At 38.1% G+C, this 25831-nt stretch overlaps 4 protein-coding genes across 4 annotated transcripts; 1 reads left to right on the top strand and 3 right to left on the bottom strand.

Annotated features, from left to right (window-relative positions):
* Positions 1-8438: 8438 nt before the first annotated feature.
* Positions 8439-8948, bottom strand: LOC132269004 (uncharacterized). Its single transcript, XM_059769978.1, has one exon. The coding sequence runs from the start codon at positions 8946-8948 to the stop codon at positions 8439-8441; it is 510 nt and encodes a 169-aa protein (XP_059625961.1).
* Positions 8949-16119: 7171 nt separating this feature from the next.
* LOC132268995 (calmodulin-binding transcription activator 3-like) lies at positions 16120-17157 on the top strand. The gene is made up of 2 exons (XM_059769967.1): positions 16120-16251; positions 16373-17157. The coding sequence occupies exons 1-2, from the start codon at positions 16120-16122 to the stop codon at positions 17075-17077; spliced, it is 837 nt and encodes a 278-aa protein (XP_059625950.1). The 3' UTR covers positions 17078-17157.
* Positions 17158-20609: 3452 nt separating this feature from the next.
* Positions 20610-21584, bottom strand: LOC132268987 (uncharacterized). The gene is made up of 3 exons (XM_059769955.1): positions 21311-21584; positions 21105-21253; positions 20610-21023 (listed from the first exon to the last, which is right to left on the bottom strand). Exons 1-3 carry the CDS (start codon positions 21582-21584, stop codon positions 20610-20612), a joined length of 837 nt encoding a protein of 278 aa, XP_059625938.1.
* A 2754-nt stretch (positions 21585-24338) lies between these two features.
* Positions 24339-25571, bottom strand: LOC132268978 (uncharacterized). The gene is made up of 3 exons (XM_059769928.1): positions 25347-25571; positions 24785-25241; positions 24339-24670 (listed from the first exon to the last, which is right to left on the bottom strand). Exons 1-3 carry the CDS (start codon positions 25569-25571, stop codon positions 24339-24341), a joined length of 1014 nt encoding a protein of 337 aa, XP_059625911.1.
* Between the last annotated feature and the right edge of the window lie 260 nt (positions 25572-25831).

Genomic DNA, 25831 nt, shown 5'->3' with positions numbered 1-25831 from the left:
ATTTTCCTTTTTAATGAAGTCTGTAATTTAATGAAGAAGAACGAAAGAGAAAACTGATATGGGTATAATAGGAAACTAATGTATTAAAGTGCACAGCTTTTGTGGGAAAGTGGATTTTCGTGTGTTTTATGCGCGAAAATTTTTGGGAAAAATTTTTAGATGCGGGAATCTTATTTTCCCCAAAATTTTCACTTTCCCTCTAACCAAACATGTAAAAAATTTAAAAATTTTCCTTTTCTTTTCTTTTTTGGTTATTTCACGTTAACCAAACAAACCCTTAGAGAACATTGTTCTCGTGCATTACAGAGAAGTGAAAGAGGTAGATCTCAGCACAAAGTTCTAGGCATGACCTTCATGCTTTCGTTAATTTTCAGCCTCATTTGGAATTCTAAAACCAAATCAGAGTTATTTTAATTTTGGGAGTGATAAAGAAACTCTCTTTTGCTTTTATGCAAGTGAGAATGCTTGTATGGTAATATTGCGTGTTCAATTTCATACTAACATATACTCACACCTCGACAATATATGCACATGATATATTTATATGTATGTGTATATCATTGTTCTCAACTGTTATTGCAACTAATTTGGCTTTGCAATACGGCTATTACAGTCTGAGTTGCTATACATTTTGTTTTTCTTTTTTGAAGTTTTTTATAGTTTTTAATTCACTTATTTGGTTAGGTAGCCTATTCTACATTTCCAACTTGGCATTAAAAGGTGATTCTTATAACCAGCTAAATGGTCTTATTATGCTGCGTAAGTGTAACAAATAATAGATTTTAGCTAGTTAATTAATGTAAGAAGATCATGTAATAGTATTTTGGATTAAATCAAATTCTTTGAAGTTGTAAACCCGAAGGCACTATATATATCAGGTCATGTTGCCTAATTGTTCCATATTCATTGAAAGGCCATAAATTTGACACAAAACTTCCCATTCTTTAGCTTCTATTGCCTCTTTATACATGCTTGTTAACTTGTGGTTGTTATTTTCAGTGTGTAAGGACTTGCAATTATGTTATCCATTGGTTGAATGTGGAACAGATTAGTTGACTTTCATGTAAATTCCTAATTTATATCTCACGTGGCATACGCTGATTTTATTTTAAACATGCTATGCAGGGGTACAAATTAAATGTCTCGCGTTTGCTAAATGCAGATCCGGCCAGGATCACTGCTCGGAAGTTCTCAAACTAGTTCAGCACATTGCTTGGTGCAAACATATTCTCCTACTCCTACAGGTCAGACATCTTATGCATCAAGTCCAAATGCAGTTGAATGGAATGAACAATCATTGATTTCGGAATTTGAGGATGGAGATTCTGGAGAAGATCCAGGGACCGCTTCTCGTGTTCGACCAATGCTTGGTTCTGTATCACATAATATTACTTTGCATGCAGAAAAAGCTACAGGTAAAATTGCCTTGCAACGTTTGCATGCTCTTCCTTATCCCTGTAACACAGAAACTACACTGTCATAAGTTTCAGTTACTACAAAATGTTTAGTACTTCTTCTGTTTTGTAAATGTCACCGCAATTCTATTCCAAGTCATCTTATTTGGGACTTATTCAACTTCATTGTGTAATTTTTAGATGAAATATATTGACAAAGTTTATCGAACCTGCTGAAAACAATTTTATTTTAGCCTTTCTAAAGGGGTACATTCTTTGTTCTCCTAACATAATCCAGTATTCCACCATTGGTCGACAGGCACCTCCTTCCTTCCAGTTTACTTGTCTTTCACTACGAGTTCTGTTAAATATTAATTTCTTCTCTCTTTTTCTAAATTATCTGCATCCCTTCTTCCTCAGGTATAATAGATGGTCTGTGGTACATGTTTAGTTGGAAAACTGCCTATAATGAATAATGTATATATCTTTTGTTTTTTTGAATTTTTTGTAATGTTTTTTAATTTAATCTTTGAAGAAGCAGAAAAAATTGACCATAACTACTCAAAAAAGTTGAGGGGTTAATTCAATTTCAACAATGTTGTATGTATATGTATGATTTATTGAATGTACTTTTTTAAGATTTAAAATATTGATTGCCTTGCTGCTTTTCAGGATTTCTTAATCATGGCACTAGTTCATCTGCATGGGATGATATTCATGGCTTGAGCAGACATGTAAATAATATGTGTGACCAGAAATTTTGCTTTGAGCAACCAAGTGCAGCTGATTTTTTAACTCATAAGCTAGGAGATGCCAGATTGGATGCTGATAGCAAAGTGCAGGATGCGAGCTGTGGAGATACGTTCTTTCCTGATTCTCGGAGAGTTGTTCAGGTATGTCTTCTGCACTGTGTGCAAGACTTTTTACATGCCAGTCCTCTTTCTTTTTTTTTTTTTTTTTTGTGTGTGTGTGTTGCCCGCCGCGGGGGGGGGGGGGGGGGGGGGGATGAAATGGATAGTAGCTCCGGCAAGGTAAGGAAGAGTGAAGTTTAGGGGCCCTATTTGGCCTAGTGTAGCTTTCGCGGGTTGTGTTCCCCTTTATGAACACTGTCTAATACAATATTTACTTATCAAAAAAGAAAAGAAAAGAAAGGAAGAGTGAAAAATCAAAACATCAATTGAAATGCAGGTAACACCATCTTGGGGCTAGAGAGTCATACATGTAAAGAACATTGGTGACTGGAACAGAAGACGGGAAAAACAGTTCAGATTGAATTTTTGTTTTCTGATATATATTGATAAGTAAGATTGTATTAGAAAGCATTCAAACAGGGAACACATCCCATAAAAGCTCACAAGGCCAAAAAAGGGTCCACAAAATCAACCATCTCTCCCGTGGAATTACAATTTCTCCCAAAAACACCACAAAAAAGAGAACAAATAATAGAGAACTTTAGCCCCAATAGAAGTCTCCTCGCCATCAAAGGATCTCCTATTCCTTTCTGATGTATATAATTCATGTCTTATTAGTTCACTTGTGAGGAGGTTATTGGGTTCCAAACCTCGATTTTTCTGCTGTAATTAGTTACATTAATTTTTAAATATAAGTGACATTGAATGACTATTTTTCAAGTTACTTTTAAACAGACTCTTGATATTCGTTTACTCTCCCAAAAGGATTCACCATGTCATGAAATAAGGTAAATTCTTAAATGAATTGGTCCAATTCTGATTTTTTTTTTTTTTTTTACTTCAATATGTGGGTAGGTAACTAGGCATCATGATGATATTCCACTAAAATTGTACCGTTTTAGTTTAGTAACACATACGAACATGAGAAAGGGACGCGGAAGACACAGATATATTAACATGTCCCAGTATTTAAAAAGTAGGGGAAGAACACGAGGTTACATTATTTTTATTTATACAATTTATTGAGTAAAACAATTAATAGAACATTAATTAAATTTTAATTTCTATATTGCATAAATTAGAAGATGAAGCTGTACAAATAACGTAATGATTATTATATATATATATATATATATATATATATATATGTATGTATGTGTGTATATATATATTTCTAAACGGCTTTGTATTAAAAGGATAAAACAATAAAGTACAGGGTTAAAGTGGAGGCGTACTCCCACTCTACAAACCAATGGAAGTGAAATAGGTCCATTTCCTACAAGAAGAAAAAGAAAAACTAAAGGCTAAATACAATCAACCAACTGCAAGACATTCCAATCATCTAAAGAAACTAAAGCAAGATCCAAGACCTCACAAACAGCCATTCTGGCGACAACAACAGCAGGAATGTGACAACCATCATGTACCCGACTCAAAGAAACGTCGGATGGAATAAATGAGTCGGCATCATCACCTACGCCGATCTGTGGATTTTCTTCGTCAGCATTATCTCCTGTATTCACGCCTTTCGAACCTCTTAGCTTTGGAGGCATCTTTACTATAACTTGCTCACCTGATGGGGTCCTACTGGGCGTGCCAAAAATGTTGACCCTAAAATCGGCTTGATGGAGCCGATCTTAATTTGAGGTAAGCCGGGCGTGCCAGAATTAAATATATGGTCTGATTGTAAATTGTCAACTTGTAGTCTCTTTTAAGGGTTGACTTTCAGACGATGCGAGGATAAAGAGAACAATGATACTCCTCTTAGAGTTCGAGAATTGCCTTAGTTAAAAGGATTTTTCAATGAATTAATTATAGTAAAAGATTAAGAGAATAGAAGAAAACAGATATAGCAAGAAAAGAAAGGGAAAGAATGAAGATAGAGAGAGAGAGAGAAATAGATAGAAAGAGAGATTGAGAAGTATAGAAGGAAAGAAAGAAGAAATAGCAAGAATGCTACTATTGGAAAAGCTTGAGAAAACAAACAAATAATAATAAAGATTCTGAGGATGCTGGACCTCTAGTACAACAAACCCTTTTGTTTATTTATAGAAAATATTGTAAACAAATTCCTACCAATAAGAATTCCAATTACAATAAAACTCTCATTAACTACTAATTTTAAACTCAAACTGAGATTCCTAGATAAAGATTAATTCCAAACTAACCAAACAAATGTTTTCTGACATAAAGTGTCTCAAAATATTTTAAAAAATATTCCTATCCGATCACAACTTTGCCCTGTTACTGTACTAATGCCATCACAATTGTAATCTAGTCCTTTGAATCCACATTCTCAAGTCTGCTTCCATCAGTCCATCAGTCAGCCCAATATTCGTGCAACCCAAATACTTGCTTCCATCAGTCATCAAGCCCATGTACTCTTGGCCCATGACACCATATCACTGCATATCAAATCCAATTAAAGCCCAAACCCGATTACCAAAATGGGTGTCAACAATGCCTCCCAATTTTGGTAGCCATTTTAACCCTTCGGCTTCCAAAATTTGAATACACCCATTGCATTGGGACTTAGCACATATATCATATAATCTCTTGAGTTATATCAAGAGTAGATTTCCCAAAACTCTTTTTCCACGAAAAACACGTCTCTTCTCTCATTTGAACAAGACTCTGCAAACGAAATCCTTCTTCTCTTTCTGAAACTCTTTCTGCAACCAAATTCTTTTTGCAACTATGGCTTCAAAATCACAGAAGCAAAGTGATTTGACTTTAGAGAATCCCTCTCCCGAAGCAACATCACATACCCAAATGATGAAATCTGTAATCAAAACCCTAGCCCCAACCGACTTGAATACCACTATCTTGATCGATGTCACAGAGAACGCTAAAGGACTTGGCCCAGCGTTTCTTAATCGATTCCCTCCTTCATTATCCTCAATTTATCCCCAGGCCGAGCAACAACTTCCTTTCTCAAAACCTCTCTATCTGACAGCGGAAGGGGATAGACCAATCCTCTCTGTTAGAAATTGGCATCCACCAATGCTCCAATGGAACGATTGGGTGGATCGTGTATCAGCAGTAAAAGGAGAGCAGTGGAAAAGGATGGGAATTTACGACCTCATTCAACTCAGTAAGATCCCTTTTACTTTTGACCGAGCCTTGTTTTTTGCTTCTTTACACTTTGGTCGCCCACAACTAATTCACTACACTTGCACTGTGGTATGATGGCTCCTACCTTGAGAGATGTCTGTTTTTTAATGGGGTTAAAGCCTGGGGGAGACGAAATCAGTTATCTCCTTCAGGATAAAGAGATTTCTTTTTATTTTCCAGAACAAAAAGGGGCTAAACCCTTTGTGCAATCACATGGTCATTTCTTAAAAGAAATGTTAGGGGAAGAAAGGACCGATGTAGATAAACAAGAACATATAGGGTTTCTACTATTGTGGTTGTGTAGATATTTGTTGTGTGCCCCTGCCATTCAGATCACCAAGGACCTTACTCAACTGGCCATTGCCCTAGCAAAACATGGCACTAGCTCCGTTTCTCTTAGCTTCTTTACACAGAGGCTTGTCTGACCTCATTACGTCCAACTTTTCAAGGTCTGGAGGACCATTTTGGCTTTACCAATTCTGGTTGCATGCATATTTTCCTGAACCAGCTCTTCCTATTCGGCTTGCTCCAAATGATCCTTTGCTGTCATTCGGATATGCTAGAGTCAAACCCAAAGACCATTCCTTTAATGACTGTTTTCAATTCTTCTATCATCAGTGCAAGATCAGGACTCAATCCCAATTCCTTCCTTTTTCTAAATGTCAACTAGCTCCATCTTGGTTGTTTCCCCTAATGCCGAGTCTTCTCCTGAACAGATTGACCTTTATATTACTTCATGGGACCACTTCTTGATCGCAAGAGATATACCTTGCAATACCGTTGCTCCCAATTTGCCCAAGAGCTAAACTGGGGTTGAGTTTTACAACCCAATGCAGTTAGCTCGGCAATTTGGATTGACGCAGATGATCCCAGTGCCTCTCCATTTTTCTTACAACAAGAACTATCACAAGCAGGTTAAGCTCTCAAACAGTGAATAGATTCAAGATGCTACCAATCGGTTTACCTAACGTCTTCAAGAATTTCAGTACAAATCCTTTCTAGAAGAACCGCATACAGATCTAAGCTTCGAAACCTAGTGGCCTTCATATATTAATTTTACCAGGACTGTAGATTCCAGTCAACTCGTATCCACCCTCCTTGGCTCCTACAAATTCATATCCCTCAATTTTCAAGTTGTTGATTCCATTGAACCCGTTGATCTTACTACCACTCTTGAGCTAGAGAACATAACAAATATTGCACCAACTCGTCCTCCTCCTACAGCTCCTGCAGGTAGGACTAGATCTCGTTCTCGACAAAGTAAGTTTTCTATCCTTTTCTTTCTATCAATACTTCTATTTGGTTTATATGATCACTTAACAATGGATAATGTAATTCCAGGCACATATTCCAATGCACCAGAGAAATCTGCTACCAAATCTGAAGAAACTCACATTGATTTCTATGTTCCTTTGCAAAGTATTCCCCCATCCTTGGCTACTCAGGTAATACTCCTAACGAATCATATATATCATTTTTGATGCATACCATTCCCTTACTTAAACTTCTTCTCCAGAAAGCTACAAGAAGGAAGACCATAGGAAAGAAACCCAAAAAGTCAAGAGCCAAGAGACATTTTGATTTGATTGATGATGATGAAGCGGATGATGATGAAGTCATCTCCAAGAAGAAGAAGCTTGCTACCGAATCTTCCAATGTAATTTCTTTCTGCCTGATCTGATATGTATATTACTCCCTGAATATAATTAAATCAGCATTATTTGCAGAAAGCTCAAGTCTACTCAGATCAAAAATTAATTCAGGAAATCTCTACTAATCATGTTGAAGATGAAGACAAAATTAAAGTGTCAGTAGGACAAAAATCAAGGTCTCCAGTGTCTTCCCCAAACCTGGCTGCAACTTCAATTGGTGAACAAATTGGAGATTCTGATGAAGTAAGTAATGATATATTTATATATATATATATATACATTTCTTTTATGTCCTATTCTTGTAAACTTATTATGGCTATGGCATGTTTCAGGTACAACATGGCTCGGCTAATCCAACCAATCCTGTCAGTATTAACCCAAGCTCTCCCTTTGCCACCCTTGACTCTTTATTTGATTCTGTCTTTGACTCATCTGATCTTAAACCTCCTGAAATTCCAACTGAACAAACCTATGACACACCCCCAGAAGTAACAAAAGCCATCCAGATCCTGTCACAAATGGTGCAACAAAACTTGTCTCTAGTCCCTTTTTTTAAGAATGAGTTAACTGAAACCTTGTCTTTCTTGAGTAGTTACCTAAAATTCTCTTTAGGTGACCAAGCTCTCTTCAAGAACTTCCAACTTCAAGTCCTTTCCATGATGACTGCTTATGCCGAGTCTACTCAAACCCTCAACCATTGTGCTGCTCAAACCCAAGAGAAAGAATTGCTTGCTCGATCTTTGAAGAATGGAAAAGAATTACCCTTGTCATTGAAGAAAGAAGCTGCTGAACTAGATGCATGGGAGAAAAAACTTCAAGCACAACTAGCTCAGCTTCAAAAAGACAAATCACAACACAGCAACAAAGTGGCAGAACTAAAGAAAGAAGCGGAAGTTGCTGCCCCAAGGTTCAAAGCACTCCAGACTCAAATGCCAAAGTTAGAGCAGTTTAAAAAGCAGGCAGAGGCGAAGCTTGATCAAACCAGGGTATCATGGGCAAGTTTCAAAGCCCAATTTGAAGAATTTTAACAGAACTTTAACCAACCTTGAATTTTATTCTCAAATGACAACTATTATGGATTTGTAATATGATTTTCAAACAATTTGCATTTTTTGGGAAGTAATGTGGTTTTCTTTGAACAATCTAGTTATCACATTATATTGATGCTACTACTTATTTAGCAAATTTTATCTCTACATACCTTATATAAAATACAATCCACACTATCTTGACTTACTGGAATTTTTCTTTTCTTCCATGAGCTCAAAAATAGTTAGCTTATATTTTTAAAGGTATCTTCCATTTATTGGTCTCTCATGGATTTCACCATCTAAATCTTTTAACCTGTAAGCGCCTCCATGCAATACTTAATGAACCAAATATGGACCTTTCCAAGTAGGTGACCACTTGCCATAGACCTTATCGACCTTTCCAGGTGGAAGAACTATTTGCCAAACCATATCGCCCTCTGCAAATGACTTGAACTTCACCCTTTTATTGTAAGCCCTCATGACTTTTGCATTATGCACCATAAGGTGATCCAAAGCAAGTTTCTGGACTTCATCTAAGTCTTCCAACTCGGCAAGCATAGCTTCGTTATAATCGGCAGGTATGAGATTATGTTGCAAGGCAATCCTTACCGATTTTACATTTAACTCCATCGGCAACACTGCATCATGACTAAACGTTAGCCGATATGGAGTTGTCCCTGTACTTGTCCTTTTTGAGTTTTTATAGGCCCATAAGGCTTCTGAAAGGGCTTCATGCCAACGCTTCGGCTTGTCTTTTATCATCTTTTCAATAATTTCAATCACAACTTTATTTGACGTTTCTGCTTGGCTATTCCCTAGAGTATAATAGGGTGTTGAGGTAACCATTTTCATTTGCATATCAATGCCGAGTTGTAACACTTCATTTGCTCAAAAAACAAAACCATTATTGGCAACAATTGTTTCCGGTAATCCAAATCGATGAAAGATATGTCGCTCCAAAAACTGTATAACGGTATTATGAGTTACCGATACATATTCCTTGGCTTCTATCCATTTAGTAAAATAATCGGTAGCGAGAATAATCCAATGATGACCCTTTGATGAAGGAGGATTAATCTTGCCGATTAGATCCATAGCCCAACCTCTGAAAGGCCATGGTTTAACTAGTAATTGCATTTCTATTGCTGGGACCTACTGCATTGGACCATGTTTTTGACAGTCAATACAGCCTTTTGCATAAGTCATACAATATTTTCTCATTCCTGGCCAATAATATCCATATCGTCGTATCAACCATCTCATCTTTATGCCAGCTTGGTGAGCTCCACATATCCCTTCATGTACCTCAGCCATAATCTTCAAACCTTCAAACTTGCTAATACACTGAAATAATAAACCATCATCAGCCGATCTTCTACAAAGATCTCCATCCATAAGAACATAATCGACTGTACTTCTTTTTATTCTCCTATCGACTTCTGGAGTTGGATGTTGCAAAAACAGGATGTAAGGGATTCGCCAATCATTGTCATCTAACTCGGCAACATCAGTGGCAAAGATTTCTTCCATAATTTGATTTCTTGCTTCAGCTGATGGAAGAGATCGGCGTGCAATTTTCATTATCCTTTCCTTCATACCCCTCGGCACCCTGACTCCAGAAGTAGTTTGTGCTAAATCATTAGCCATTTTATTCATGGCTTTCGGTCTGTATTCCAAAGTCACACTGTGAAATTGGTTAACCAATTGGGTTGCCAATGAATGGAATGATCTCAATTGCCAATTCAAACACCTAAAGTCTTTCGAAATTTGGTTAATCACCAAACTTGAATCTCCCACAATGTGGACGTCTCTAACTACCATTTCTAACAGGATTTCCAAACCGATAATTAATGCTTCATACTCGACTTGATTATTTGAACACCTGAAATCCAAAAAGAAGGAAAACGAGGTTTGATTTCCCATTGGGGAAGTTATGACTATATGGATGCCGAGTCAAGCTCATCAAAGACTTGTGACTCAACTTCAGGCAAAGGATGATCGGCAAGGAAATCTACCAATGCTCTTCCCTTAATTGCCTTTTGTGGAACATATGCCAAGTTGAACTCCATTAGTCCTAAAGCCCACTTGCCAATCCGGTTTGTAATTAATGGCCTTGATAGCATATACTTTATAAGATCAGTTTGACAAACAATATAAACCAAAATGAGCAACATATAGACTCTTAATTTCATTGCTGTAAAATACAAGGCTAAACATAATTTCTTAATCGGTGTATACCTACACTCGACTGGAGTTAGAACTCGGCTGAGATAATATATTGCTTGTTCACTTCCTGCTTGATTTTCTTATGCTAACATAGCTCCAATGGATTCTTCAGCAGCCGATAAATATAACTTCATTGGCCATTTCTTCCTTGAGGCATCATGACAGGAGGACTCGATAAGTATTTCTTAATCTGGTCAAATGCCCTTTGATGTGTATCATCCCATTTGAATTCTTCCATCGGCTTCAACTTGAGTAGCGGGAAAAACACATGTAATTTCTCGGCTGTATTAGCAATAAATCTCCTAAGATAATTCACTTGCCTAAGTAACCTCTGCAACTGTTTCTTACTTCTCTGAGCACTAGCATCAATAATCGCCTTGGCTCTATTCTTATCGATCTCTACACCCCTTTGATGAACCAAGAAACCCAAAAAGTTTCCTGCCGATACTCCAAAGGCACACTTTATTGGATTCATTTTTAGCTTATGAGGCCTCATTCTCTTAAAAGATGTTTTGAGATGGACTAAGTGCTCTTTCTTCTCTGCCGATTTCACCACCACATCATCAATATACACCTCCATAAACTTGCTGAGCATATCATGAAAAATAGAATTCATAGCTCGCTGATATGTCGCGCCAGCATTCTTCAACCCAAAAGGCATTACCACTCATTCAAAAGTTCCAATCGATCCAGGACACCTAAAAGCTATCTTTGGAATATCCTCATCAGTTATGTAAATCTAATTATAGCCTGAGTGTCCATCCATAAAAGACATAATTTGGTGATTTGTAGCCGCATCAATTAGCTGATCAGCTATCGGCATTGGATACTCATCTTTTGGAGTTGCCAAATTTATGTTTCAAAAATCAACACATACACGTAATTTTCCATTTTCTATGATAACAGGGACTACATTTGATAACCACTCAATGTACCTTGTGGTTCGAATGAAGCCAGCATCCAACAATCGTTCGATTTCTACTTTAACTTTATTACCACTTCTTGAGACATTCAACGAGATGGCTGTTTGTATGGCTTATAGCCATCTTTATTGGGCAGCCGATGTTCCACCAGATCTCTGGACAAACCCGGCATTTCTTTATAATTCCAAGCAAAGCAGTCACTGTATTGCTTCAACATGTTGATAACTTCGGCTTGCAATTCTGGTTCTAACAGTGCACTAATATAAGTTGGTCTAGGCTCTGTTTCAGTGCCTAAATTCATTTCCTTTAATGGATCCTGAGTTTCTGCTTTAAGATCATTGAGCTTAGCTGGTGCTAATTCCAAGTCTTCTAACTGTATTGCATGTATTGCATCCAGCTTTTCATTATTGAACCGATCGATCTTGGTAAGATTAACCGATGCTCCTGGCTCCATTATTGCTTCTTTCTCTAGCCGTTTTTCAGCTATGTATGCTTGAAGCCTAATGTAAGCGGCCCTAAAGGCCTGCTGCCGAGCAGCTACCCTTTCAAGTTTCGCTTCCATCAATAACTTCTTCAATTATAGTAAGCCGAGGGAGTTCTACCTTCGGACTGGAAGTCTCCTGCTGCAACTCGCCGACCTCATGATCGGTAAGACTTCTTCTCATGGTTGCCGAAGTTGGTCTTCCATCGGCTCCTGTTCCCACAAACCGAATAGGAACACATTCTTCGTCATACAAAACAACATCTGCCGAGTACACTTTTGCCACAAATGGCTTATCATTGTCATTTATTATTTTCACCTTATCTCCATCCCAAAAGATCAGCATCTGGTGTAATGATGATAGGATGCACATATTTGAATGAATCTAGTCACGGCCTAATAATAAATTATAGGAAGCCGTGGACTCAATTATAAAGAATGCCGCAAAAGATGTCCTACCTCCAACGTCTATTTATGAGGGAAGAATCCCTTTAGTGCTAGTAGAGCCTCCATTGAAACCACAAATTGCTACATCAGTAGAAATAACATCTTCTATACTCTTGCCGAGCTTCTTCAACGTGTTTGATGGAATAACATTTAGAACCGAGCCATTGTCTACCAAGACTCGGTTAATAGGTTGACCTTCTACCCATACCTTAATATACAAAGGCCTGAGTTGTTGAATCATTGCTAACAAAGGTTTCTCAAAGACTACCTTCTCTGCCGATTCTAATGAAAGAATTGATAAATTCTGAATCGGCTGAGTCCCTCTTCCTTCTGATTTACACTCTGCATCCTTATTTTCTGGACTTGCAGTTGACGACGATGAAGCTTGGAACATTGCTGGTACAACAAATGCTATATTACACGACATTTCATCAGGAAAACTCCCAAATTGGATTCTGAACTCATCTCTGCGTCTGGGCCACGTCGGCTGATGTTCGTCATTCAATTGATCTGGACTACTGATGTCATCGGCTAATACTACTCAGCCTCTTTCCTTAGCTTTTCTTTTCACTTCAGCCCTTTTCCTTTGTTCCCTACGTTTTTGAGACCGAGTTAAGCCTCCATCCTGATATTGTTAAGCTTTAGGGAATTTTGGATGATTGACCTGTTTCCATCTGTCCTCCGCTGAGTTTGTTTTAGGTTTTACAGTCCGTACCTTATATGAATCGGCTCCTTTTTGTATCCAAATTTTCGATTGAACTGGTGACTGCCTTTTAAAACGAGGATGCCGATTTTGTGGATGAAATCGGCTAGATATATTTCCTTGCCGATTTTCCTTTTCCGCCTTTACATGACTGCTGCTGGAATAACCTTGCCGCTTTTCATCAGGCTTACTTAGGAATGTAAGCCTCTCAAGAATTCCTTTCTTCTTTGGTTGATCTTCCAAAATCTCTTTCTCTTTTAGCTTCTGCTTTCCCTTGTAATTTGGGCAACAACCTTTGTCTGTCAAGGCCAATTGTGCCTCCCACAACTGTCTCTGCAACTCTGCCATCTTTTCGAAAGTCACATTTGATGAAAGGAACTCGCCTGATGCCTTTTCAGCTTCCTGCTGATCTTCTTGCTTGGCTATGCTTATCACATTAGTGGATGCGATCATGGGGAATGGGTTGGTATCTACTTGCATGGTCTCTGAAGTTTTCTCTGGGAACTTCAAAGTACCTTCATCGATAGCCTTCTGCAATACACCTCATAGAACTGTACAATCATTAGTAGCATGGTTCCAAGAATTATGATACTTATAATATTCTTTTCCTTTCAAATCACTTACCGATGGAATTCTATGCCCTTTGGGCAAAGATATCATCTTATCGGCCATCAAGCGATCAAAGATTTGATTTGTTTTTGACAAGTCGAACGAATAATTCTTCCCGGTATCAGCAGGACCTTTCCTTATTGACGGTGCCGATGTGGACGTTGATGTTGCATTACTCCCCGTGGTAGGTTTAGGTTTAACCAACGCCTCACAAACTTATGGCCTTTTGATATTGACTTCTGCAACTTCAACCTCTAATTCATCTCCAACTTCTGCCTAGAATACCTCATAATTAGGGTCCTTGTACCAAGTACCCTTGGAAGAATTCTTCATTTCTTTCTCTTCTTTTAGTATTTCCTCATACTGAGAAGCCCTGTCTGCTAAGTCAAAGAGGTCTTGAAACTCAACCCCATCAAACCTCTTGCGATTGTCAATGTTTAGACCATTTAATGCCAACTTGATATATTCTAGTTCTGGTAAACTTACTCGGCATTTGAGTTTAGCTTTTCTGAACCTGGCCACGAAAGTTTCAATCGATTCGCTTGGCAACTGAGATAATTGAGATATGTCTGCCAACGTAGCTTTTGTCTCTGTTCGGTAGAATTGGGTATGGAATGCCTCTTCCATCTCATCCCAAGTCTGAATCGAATTAGCCGGTAGATTACTGTACCATTCAAACGCTGCCCCGGCTAGAGAACTAGAAAATAACCTCATCCTCAACCAAGGGCTAGGACCTGCTTCGCCACATTGTGCAGTAAACCTTGCAATATGCTGCACCGTAGAGAAATTCTCTTCGCCACTGTATATAAAAAAATCAGGATACCGATAATTTCTAGGCAGCTCATGAGCATCGACATGGTCAGGATACAACTTTCTGTATACTGGCCGAGCACATCTGCGACCCTGTGCTACTTCGGCTTGGATTAAAACCAAAATCTGAGCTCTGTCAATCCCTGCATTTCTTCCTGGAGGATCATGAGGGTGCCGAGGAATGAATGGATTAACCCACTCTCTTTGTGGATCGGCATTTACTTGCCCCCTAGAAGCCGCTGGAGGTATCAATGGATTAATCCTACCTTGGTTTAGATGGCTGATCCCTTCTTGCTGATTTCTCACTGGTGGAATCGGCTGCTCATTGGAACGCTGCACGGGTTGATCATTCATTAATGGCTGGAACACCGAAACATGATTCACCACCGACGGATTTGATAAGATTGGCGGATTTCCCATCGGCATGCCAAGTGTATGATTCGGTACATTGCCAATTGTAACACCAAATCCTGCATTTGGCGGTATGGTGCTTGTTCGAGGTCTTTGGGATATATGAACTAATGGTGCCGTCATACACTGAAATATGGACTCATTGACGTGAGACGCTTCAGCCTGATCTTGTCGGCTTTGATTCGCCGGTACATTGGTTTCAAGTTTTTGGCTCATCTTCTCCAACTGAGTGTACATCATTTGGTTTAACTCCCCAGTCATCGACCTCATCTCATGCATTTGAGCAACCAAAAACTGACTTGATTCTCCCATTTGAGACCTTACCTCGCCGATCTGTGCTTGCTGGACATCGATTTTTTGCACAATCGATTCCAGTACCCGACTCAAAGGAACGTCGGATGGAATAGATGAGTTGGCATCATCGCCTACGCCGATCTGTGGATTTTCTTCGTCAGTATTATCTCTTGTATTCATGCCTTTCGAACTTCTTAGCTTTGGAGGCATCTTTACTATAACTTGCTCACTTGATGGGGTCCTACTGGGCGTGCCAAAAATGTTGACCCTAAAATCGGCTTGATGAAGCCGATCTTAATTTGATGTAAGCCAGGCGTGCCATAACCAAATATATGGTCCGATTGTAAATTGTCAACTTGTAGTCTCTTTCAAGGGTTGAGTTTCAGACGATGCGAGGATAAAGAGAACAGTGATACTCCTCTTATAGTTCGAGAATTGCCTTAGTTAAAAGAACTTGTCAATGAATAAATTATAGTAAAAGATTAAGAGAATAGAAAAAGGAGGAAAACAGATATAGCAAGAAAAGAAAGGGAAAGAATGAAGATAGAGAGAGAGAGAGAGAAAAAGATAGAAAGAGAGATTGAGAAGTATAGAAGGAAAGAAAGAAGAAATAGCAAGAATGCTATTCTTGGAAAAGCTTGAGAAAGCAAACAAATAATAATAAAGATTCTGAGGGTGCTGGACCTCTAGTACAGCGTACCCTTTTGTTCATTTATAGAAAATATTGTAAACAAATTCCTACCAACAAGAATTCTAATTACAATAAAACTCTCACTTACTACTAATTTTAAACTCAAACTAAGATTCTTAGATAAAGATTAATTCCTAACTAACCAAACAAATCTTATCTGACATAAAGTGTCTCAAAATATTTTAAAAAATATTCCTCTCCGATCACAACTTTGCCCTGTTACTGTACTAATGCCATCACAATTGTAATCTAGTCCTTTGAATCCACATTCTCAAGCCTGCTTCCATCAGTCCATCAGTCAGCCCAATATTCGTGCAGCCCAAATACTTGCTTCCATCAGTCACCAAGCCCATGTACTCTTGGCCCATGACACCATATCACTGCATATCAAATCCAATTAAAGCCCAAACCCGATTACCAAAATGGGTGTCAACAGTTTGTCACATCATATGCAGTTGGACATTGTTTCTCTGGGCCCTTTTCTTTCCCAAGAGCAACTATTTAGTATCTGTGATTTTGCGCCGGACTGGGCTTATTCAGGTGTTGAAACAAAGGTAGGCTTTTTTTTTTTTTTTTAAAGAATGATCTCTCTTACACCACAAAATTACATAGGAACTTGGTACTTCAATAATAGATGCTAGACAGAGTTGGTCCATAATGGTCTTTTTTGCTCAGGTTATGATCACAGGTACTTTTCTGGGAGACAAGAAGCTTTCTACTGGTTTAAAATGGTGTTGCATGTTTGGTGAGATTGAAGCTTCTGCTGAAGTTCTGACAGACAATGTCATTCGATGCCAAGTTCCTTTCCATGCTCCTGGGCGTGTGCCCTTCTATATAACGTGCAGTAACAGGTTAGCCTGCAGTGAGGTGCGGGACTTTGAATTTCGAGAAAAACCATCAGGAGTTTCACTTCGTACCCATGTTAAAAGAACAGCAGAAGATGAAGTGCATTTTCTTATACAACTGGCTAAAATGCTAGATTTAGGCCTAGAGACCAATTGGTTGAATTGTTCAACTGTTGAGTGTGACAAATGTAAGCTGAAGAATGATATATGTTCAGTTAAAAGTGGCAGTAAATTTGATTGGGAAAGAATTAAGGAGGCGCTTATGGCATCTGGTGGGAATAATGTGGACTTCATAGATCTGTTGATTGAGAATTTTCTGAAGTACAAACTTTATGTGTGGCTATTCTGTGAAGTACATGAAGGAGGTAAAGGACCACATATTTTGGATACTGAAGGTCATGGTGTTATTCACTTGGCAGCTGCTCTTGGTTATGATTGGGCAATGGGTCTCATAGTTGCTGCTGGTGTTGGTCCTAATTTCAGAGATGCACGGGGAAGGACGGCGCTTCACTGGGCATCATATTATGGGAGGTGAGGTTACTCTCAAATTTTATTTTGAAGTTTCTAAATATACCTTCAGCAGCGAGCGTTTCTTAGTAATGAACTTATGGTAATTGTTTTTTTTCTTATATTCGTTATGTCACATGCCCGTATGGATGGTAGCAATACATGAACCTAATTTGTAATGAATTACAGTACTTCCAGGAAATTCTTTTGTATTATGCTACATAACAGATTTTGTGAATCATGTTCTTGACCTAATGTATTGTTTCTGATTGTTCTCCTATTGAAACTCGTTGGGCGAAATTCTGTTCTACGATGTGATTTTACTCATTTTCCAGTGTATGTTTGAAATGATTTTCCTTAGTTTTCTTAATGAATTGAGAACTTGAAATTCATTCACACTTGTGCACTCGTACCCAGACACATTCGTAGATAAATGGATGCATGAGTTTTCACCAAACTGCCTCTTTACTGGATTTCCTATGAAGTCGACATTATTCGTAGATAAATGGGCATGTTTCATGGTGAATTTGGATGAAATGGGTAGTAGCTCCGACAAGGTGAGGAAGAGTGAGGTTTAGGGGCCCTATTTGGCCTAGTGTAACTTTTGCGGGTTGCGTTCCCCTTTATGAACACTGTCTAATACAATATCTACTTATCAAAAAAGAAAAGAAAAGAATGGAAGAGTGAGAAATCAAAACATCAATTGAAATGCGGGTAACACCATCTTGGGGCTAGAGAGTCAGGTGACTGAATCATGCATGTAAAGAACATTGGTGACTGAATCATACATGGAAAGAACATTGGTGACTGGAACAGAAAACGGGAAAAACAGTTCAGATTGAATTTTTGTTTTCTGATATATATTGATAAGTAAGATTGTATTAGAAAGCATTCAAACGGGGAACACATCTCATAAAAGCTCACAAGGCCAAAAAAGGGTCTCTAAACTCTCAAAGAGTCTATAAAATCAACCATCTCTCTTGTGGGCAAAAAACTTGAAGTTGAAACAAGTCCTCAGCCTACAGAAGATGTGGTTGACGTTCTTGTAATTAAATTGTCCGATGATCCTATGATTAATGTAGCTGATGATCCCTTTGATCATTCTTAAGATGAAAAAGAGCTAATGATGGTTTTTTTTTTTTTTTTCATAAGCTTTTCAACCTTCAATACTTTTGGTAACATCACTGGTCTTTTTTTTGCAGCAATCTCCTCTCATTGACTTGGTTTATAGCCCAATTAGAAATTTCAGCTCTTTGAAGGATTTTCATGAACCCATTGAGATTCCTTTAAATGTCCAAGTCACTCCTGCCAAAGCTTCATCTCATGGAGACAGCACAACTTTTCAGACAGAGTTTCTTCCACCAGTAATCAGCCATCAGCCTCCCTTGGCTGCAGATGTGGCCGAATCATCAAAGGTACTGATTATCTTATACCTTAAATTTTTCTGATACTTCAAAATTTAATAATCTAAACTTCTTCATACTGGCAGGTTGTTCATGAAAAAACTCAAATCGTTCCTTTATTTCCACCACCAAAAGTCCCTGCTTCCTCCCTTTGGGCCTTAAGTAATTTCTTCAAAGATGTGGTAGCTTCAGTAACTGAGGAGAGAGAAAGTGAATCCTCAGGAACAATTCTAGTTACTTCAGCCAGTGTCCTAATACAAACCATGGAAAAAACTAAAAAAGCTTTGGTTGAGATTTTACAAAGAGATGCTACTGATCTTCCACAATATGAGACTGAACTCACGGCTGTTCTTACCATACTTAGCCAGTATCCAGACTTCCCAGTCCACCTACAAGCCACCATTGCTACTTTCAAATGTCAACTGCCAGCTTTGGCTGATGAGATTTTCCAAACCAATGAATCGATCAATCAGTTTAACAAGAGTAAGAGCAGGAAGGAAAATCTTGGTGATTAGTTATTAAACCAAGCTTCTACCTTTGACCGAGTGAACAAAGAATTCATCAGTCTTGAAGAGAGAGAAAAAGTCCTCCAACAAGAGATCAACCAGATTAATGCTCGTAAGGCCATCTTATCTGACGAAGCTGCCACATTGCAGTTTGAAGCTCAAGACCTTGCTCACAAGCATGTAAGTCTTCGTGAAGAATTACCTAAATTAGAAGAATCAAAGAGACAAGCTATGGTTGCCTTTAATCGGTTCTTAGTGATTTTGGCCGATTTTAAGGAAAAATTAGCAAACATATAAGTCTTTTTTTTCAATGGGACCTTTTTGTGGCCATTTCAGTGTATAAATTCAAATGATGTAATGCTTCTACACTTTAATAAATAAATGACCTCTTTTGTTGCTTTAAACAAACATCAGTACTTCAACAAGAATTTTATTAAAATTTAAACAACTAAATCAGCCTATAAATAGACCGAATTTATTACATATAGGTACACATGGTCAGCCAAAGGTACTGGTTGACTTTAATTTTCCCTTTCAAAGATTGTTGGCACATACCTCTTAAGGTACCTGCCATTAATGGGGTAGTCATGCAATTGGTCACTAAAATACTTCAACCTGTATGCTCCTCCACTTAAGACTTGATGAACTAAGTGTGGCCCTTCCCATTTATGAGACCACTTCTCATATTTTCTATCAACCTTACCTATTGGCAGAACAACTTTCCAAACTAAATCTTCTTCAGTAAAAGACTTAGGTTTTACCCTTTTGTTATAGATCCTCATTACCTTCTTCTTGTGAGCTATGATGTGATCCAAAGCATCGAACCTGACTTCATCCAAGTCTTCCAACTCTGTTAACATTGTTTGAGTGTAATCAGCCGGAGTTAGATTATTTTGGAATGCAACTCTGGCCGATTTAACCTTCATTTCTATAGGCAGAACAACATCATGTCCATAAGTTAACATATATGGTATGATTCCTGTACCTATTCTTTTCAAATTTCTATAGGCCTATAGAGCCTCAGATAAAGTCTCATGCTATCTTCTTGGTTTATCTTTGATCATTTTTTCAATGATCTATCAAAATTTTATTTGAGGACTCAGCCTGACCATTTGCTTGGCATAGTATGGTGTAGAAGCTGTCATATGGATGTCATATTGTGGCCGAATTGCAACACAGCTGCCCTAAACACTGTTCCATTATCTGAAGCAAGTGTTTCTGGAATTCCAAATCTATTGACAATATGTTGTTCCATGAAGTTAATCACTGTTTGTTGATCAACAGTTTTACAAGCTTTGGCCTCAACCCATTTAGTAAAATAATCCATGGCAATAATCACCTAGTGATAGCCTTCACTTGATGGTGGATTAACTTTACCTATAAGGTCAAGGCCCCAACCTCTAAATGGCCATAATTTGATTATTGGCCAATAGTATCCATACCTTCGAATCAGCCATCTCATTTTAATTCCTGCTTGGTGGGCTCCACAGCAACTTTTAAGTACCTCGGCCATAACCTGAAAAGACTCTTCTTTACTTATGCATTGTAGTAGGAGTCCATCTTCCAAGCCTTTTCTATATAGATCCCCATTAAGGAGTAGAAAATAGATTACTCTTCTCTTGATACTTCTATCAGTTTTGACGTTTGGATTTCAGAGAAACATTATGAATGGTATCCTCCAGTCATCATCGGTCAGATCTTCTATATCAATTACCCAAGAATCAACCATCTCAGTATTTCTTATTTCGGCCGATGGCAATGATCTTCGTGTTATCTTTATCAATTGATCTTTAACTCCGGCTGGTACTCTTATTCCAGAGGCTGCTTGGGCCATATTATTGGCCTCCTCATTTTGTATTCTCAGCCAAAACTTAAGTTGAACATTATCAAATTGATTAATTAGTGAAGTGACCAGAGAATGAAACGGCCTTGATTGCCAACTTAAACATTTGAAATCTTCAGTAATTTGACTAAGTACCAAGTTTGAATCTCCCAAAATTTTCACATCACCAACAGCCATTTCAATTAAAATTTTTAGGCCGATTATAAGTGCTTCATATTCGGCCTGATTATTTGAACATTTAAAATCCAAGAAGAATGAAAAAGAAGTCTTTCTACCGGATAATGAAATGATAAAAATACCTACCCCTGCTCCATCGACCTTGCTTGATCCATCGAACATCAATGTCCAAGGGGTTAGGAATACGGCTAAAGACTCTAATTCATCATACACCTGTGGATTAAGATCAGTTGAAGGATGATCGGCCAAGAAATCAGCCAGAACCTTTCCTTTAACTAATTTTTATGGGACAAAGATAAAATTAAATTCCATCAAGGCCAATGCCCACTTACCTATTCGACCAGTGATCAATGGCCTTGATAGCATATATTTAATCATATTAGTTTGACAAAGAATGTAAACATAAACCGGCCACATATAAACTCTTAATTTCATGGCTGAATAATACAAAGATAAACAAAATTTCTCAATTGAAGAATATCTGCATTCAACATCTGTTAGTACTCTGCTTAAATAGTAAACAGCTTGTTCCTTTCCAAGTTCATTATTTTGAGCAAGCATGCTACCAATTGATTCCTCTACGGATAAATAAGCTTCAATGGCCATTTCTTTCTTGGAGGCATCACTACCGGAGGGTTTGCCAAATACTCTTTTATTTTGTCAAAAGCCTTCTGATGGGATTAATTCCAGTAAAAATTTTCATACGACTTTAATTTCAATAAAGGAGAAAAAGCATGTACTCGGCCAGTATGGTTAGAAATAAACTTCTAAGAAAACCTACCTAGTAGAGAAACCTTTGTACCTGTTTTTTGCTAGTTGGGGCCATAGTATTCATAATAGCTTTGGCCTTATTTTGATCAATTTCTATGCCTCGTTGGAGTACCAAGAATCCCAAGAAATTCCCAGCTGAGACCCTAAATGCATACTTCAATGGGTTCATTTTCAATTTGTGGATGCTCATCCTTTCAAAAGCCTTTTTCAAGTGTTCCAAGTGCTTCTTTTTGGCCGATGATTTCACAGCCACATCATTTATGTAGACTTCTATAAATCGGCTAATCATATCATAGAAGATTGAATTCATTGCCCTTTGATAGGTTGCCCCTGCATTCTTTAGGTCGAATGGTATTACAACCCACTCAAAAGTACCAATTGACCTAGGACATCTAAAAGCCGTTTTGGGAATATCCTTCTCGACTATATAGATTTGATTATAACCAGAATGGCCATCCATAAAAGACATTATTTCATGTTTAGCGGCTGAATCAATAAGTTGATCGGCCACTGGCATTGGATATTTGTCTTTTGGAGTGACAGTATTTAAATTACGAAAATCCACACAAATTATAATTTTGCCATTTTTCTTTATTACTGGAACAACATTAGATAGCCATTCAACATACGTAACTATTTGAATAAACCCTGCCTTAAGAAGTCTTTCAATTTTTTCTTTAATCTTGAGCATTACTTCCATGGACATCCTCCTTAGTGGTTGTTTATATGGCTGAAAGTCTTTCTTGCTAGGCAACCTGTGTTCTACCAACTTCCGTGATAGGCTAGGCATCTTTTCATAACTCCAAGTGAAGCAATCCTTATATTCCTTTAATAAATTGATAAAATCGGCCTAAAAATTAGGCTCAAGCAAAGCACTAACAAATAATAGCCGATGATCTTCTTTAGTACTGACATTAATTTCATATAAAGGATCCTAAACCTCTGCTTTATTATCTTCCATCCTGAAAGGGGCTGACTCCAAATCTTCAAGTTGGATTGCATCCAACTTTTCAAAACCTTCATTATCTATATCGACCGTGCTGGCCGATACATCTTCATATAATTGCTCTTCTTTGGCCAATCTCTTTTCAGCCAGGTTTACTTTTAGTCTTATACAGGCGGCCCTGAAAGCTTGCTGCTTCTTTCTTCTTTATTTGTGTGATTTATCAGAAATATCTTCAATTTCTTTAATGGTCGACCTGAAAATATCAATTTTCGGCCGAACTACTTCGGTCAATAGTTTTTAATATCAGTATTAACCAAGTTTTTCTTCTTTGTTGCTGCTGGTCATCCCATCCTGTTAATGCTAACAAATTTGATAGGTACAACAGTTTTATCATAAAGTGCAGCCTCGACCAAATATACCCTGGCTATGAAGGGTTTATTATCAACCTCAACAATTTTTACTTTATTTCCATCAGAGAAAATCAACATCTGATGCAATGCTGATGGGATACATATATTAGGGTGAATCCAATCTTGGCCTAAAAGAAGATTATAGGCCGCAGTTAAATCAATAATAAAGAAGGCCGTGAAGGATGTTTTACCACCAATAGTAATTTCTAAAGGCAAAATACCTTTGGTGTTACTAGATCCTCCATTAAAACCACTAGTGGTCACGTCAGTTGGAATGACGTTTACCACCGAACCATTATCGACCAACACCCTATTGATTGGCTGACCATCAACCAATACTTTAACATACAACGGCCTCAACAGTTGTGTCATGGCCAGAGGTGGTTTTTCAAAGATGATTTTATCGGCCTCAGTTGGTTGGTCTTAAGAAACTAATCCTACCCTGGCCGATGAACTCTTTGAGTCATTCTTAATTTGTGATGATTTGGCCTCATCCTTATGATTGGCTAATGTGATGTCCCTGTTCATCTTGGGCTCCGTCCTTGCTTCAAACATAGAAGGTAAAACAAAAACCATATTACAATTTACCTCATCCGGAAGGGAACCAAAACGAATTCTGTATTTGGCCGCATACTTTGGATCTTGATTTGGCTGATCATCTTTCTCCTTGTAAGAGGATGCTTCATTCCCAAGCGATATAACAACCTCCATATCTTCAGCCTCCCCTAATTCATCCTTCTTGGCTGATTGAACCTGGTCGATTTTAACCACTTTTCTTCTAAGTTCTACATTCTTCCTCTGCATCCCCCTTTTTTGAGTACGTGTAGGAGGCTGCTTGGGAAACTTCGAATGATTCACACGAGTCCATCTACCAGGGTCAACCAAAGGAGGTCTGATCGTTCTTACACGGCTAGATTCTTTCCATTTTAAAACCCATATTTCTGACTGGATTATTGCTTCCTTTTGAAACTAGGATAGGAATGTTACTCTGGAAGAACTCTATCAGCCATAGATCTTTCTAACTGAATGATTCTTATTGCCTTTGGTCCATTTTCTCTGAATATTAGACGATTGACTTCTTCACGATTTCGTCTAAACTGATAACCCAACATCTCATGGAAAATAGCTCATCTTGTCTTGATTATTTCCACAGCCTTTGCAACTTGGATAACAGCCATGGTTGATGAGGGCAATTTGAGCCTCCCTCAACTAATTTTCTAAGCCCTTTACCCTTTACTCATCGTTGCTGGCTGATGATGAACTATCAAGAATTTTTAGTGATCTTTCTTGTTTACCATTATCAGCGGCTTTTTCAAGTGACAGGCTGATCACATTAGTATTTACAATATTAAGGAATGGATCATCATCGACCCCCATCACGTCTGGCTTCTTTTCAGGAAATTTTAATACACCTTCATCGATTGCTTTCTGCAATACATTTCTAAATACATAACAATTGTTAGTAGTATGATTCCATGAATTATGAAATTTGTAAAACTCTTTTCCTTTGGATTCAGTGTCTGATGGTATATTGTGTCCTTTTGGCAAAATAATTTGTTTGTCAGCTAACAAATGATCAAATATTTGTTTGTCAGCTAACAAATTGTCTTGGCCAGATCAAATGTATAAACCTTACCAGTATCGGCCCTTCCTTGCCGATGAAGTTGATGGCTGAGTACCACTGGTGGATGCCTTTGGTTTTGTCAAAGCCTCATATACATAAGGCTTCTTAATAATAATTTTAGCAAGATTAGCATCAAGATCTTCTTCGTCAACCAAATTGATTAAAAAAACTTCATAATTGGGATTCCTATAGTACGTATCTTTAGAGGAATTTTTTCGTTCCTTTTCCTTCTTAAGGACCAACTCATACCTGGTAGCTTTCTCGGCCAGGTCGTACACATCACAGAATGTGACTCCTTCAAACCTCTTCCGGAGTTCAAAATCAAGGTCGTTCAAGGCTAAACGGATGTACTCCTGTTCTGGAAGAGGTACATGGCATCTTAACCTTGCCCTCCTGAATCTTGCAATGAATGTCTTGGCCGATTCAAAAGGTAATTGGCTCAACCTGGAAAAATCGGCCAAAGTTGGTTCTATCTCAGTACGGTAAAATTGATTAAGAAATAACTTCTCCATCTGTGACCAATTAAAAACAGAGTTAGAAGGTAAACATATCTACCATGAAAAAGCTGTCCCTGTCAAAGAGTTAGGAAAAAGTCTTAATTTTAACCAAGGCCTCACATTGGCCTCTCCACATTGAACTGTGAAGCGGCCAATGTGTTCCACGGTCGATTGATTACCTTCTCCACTAAAGGTTACAAAATCAGGGACTTTATAGCCTTTAGGGAACTCAACTTGATTTATCACTTCTGGATATAGAGTTCTATAAATTGGTTGGTCGGCACCTCTAAGTTCCAGGCCATACTCTTGGGCAAGTAAATTAGCTAATTGTCCTCTGTCTAGCATAAACTTTGCTGGCTGATTGACTACTGGTGGTACTTAGTTAAACATTGGTGGTACCTAATTATACACTGGCGGCTGATTAGCTGCCAGTTGATAGTAATTCGGCCAATCATGTGGCTGATTAGCCATATTCTACCCCGAGCCCAACCTGTGGTTGCACATGATTATATAGTGGGTTTGGGGGTCTCCACTTGATCTGATTGCCCCTCGAGTTCAAAGGTACCCGAGGAGGGTTTGGTGGAATTACTTGTGGCCACAGATTT

The sequence above is a fragment of the Cornus florida genome, unplaced genomic scaffold (assembly GCF_030987335.1).
Source record: "Cornus florida cultivar Cherokee Brave unplaced genomic scaffold, ASM3098733v1 CherokeeBrave_3.0.0_Hap2_Chr01, whole genome shotgun sequence".
Taxonomy (NCBI): domain Eukaryota; kingdom Viridiplantae; phylum Streptophyta; class Magnoliopsida; order Cornales; family Cornaceae; genus Cornus; species Cornus florida.
The sequence above is the reverse complement of the archived record's forward strand: the minus strand, read 5'-3'. Positions and strand labels throughout refer to the sequence as shown.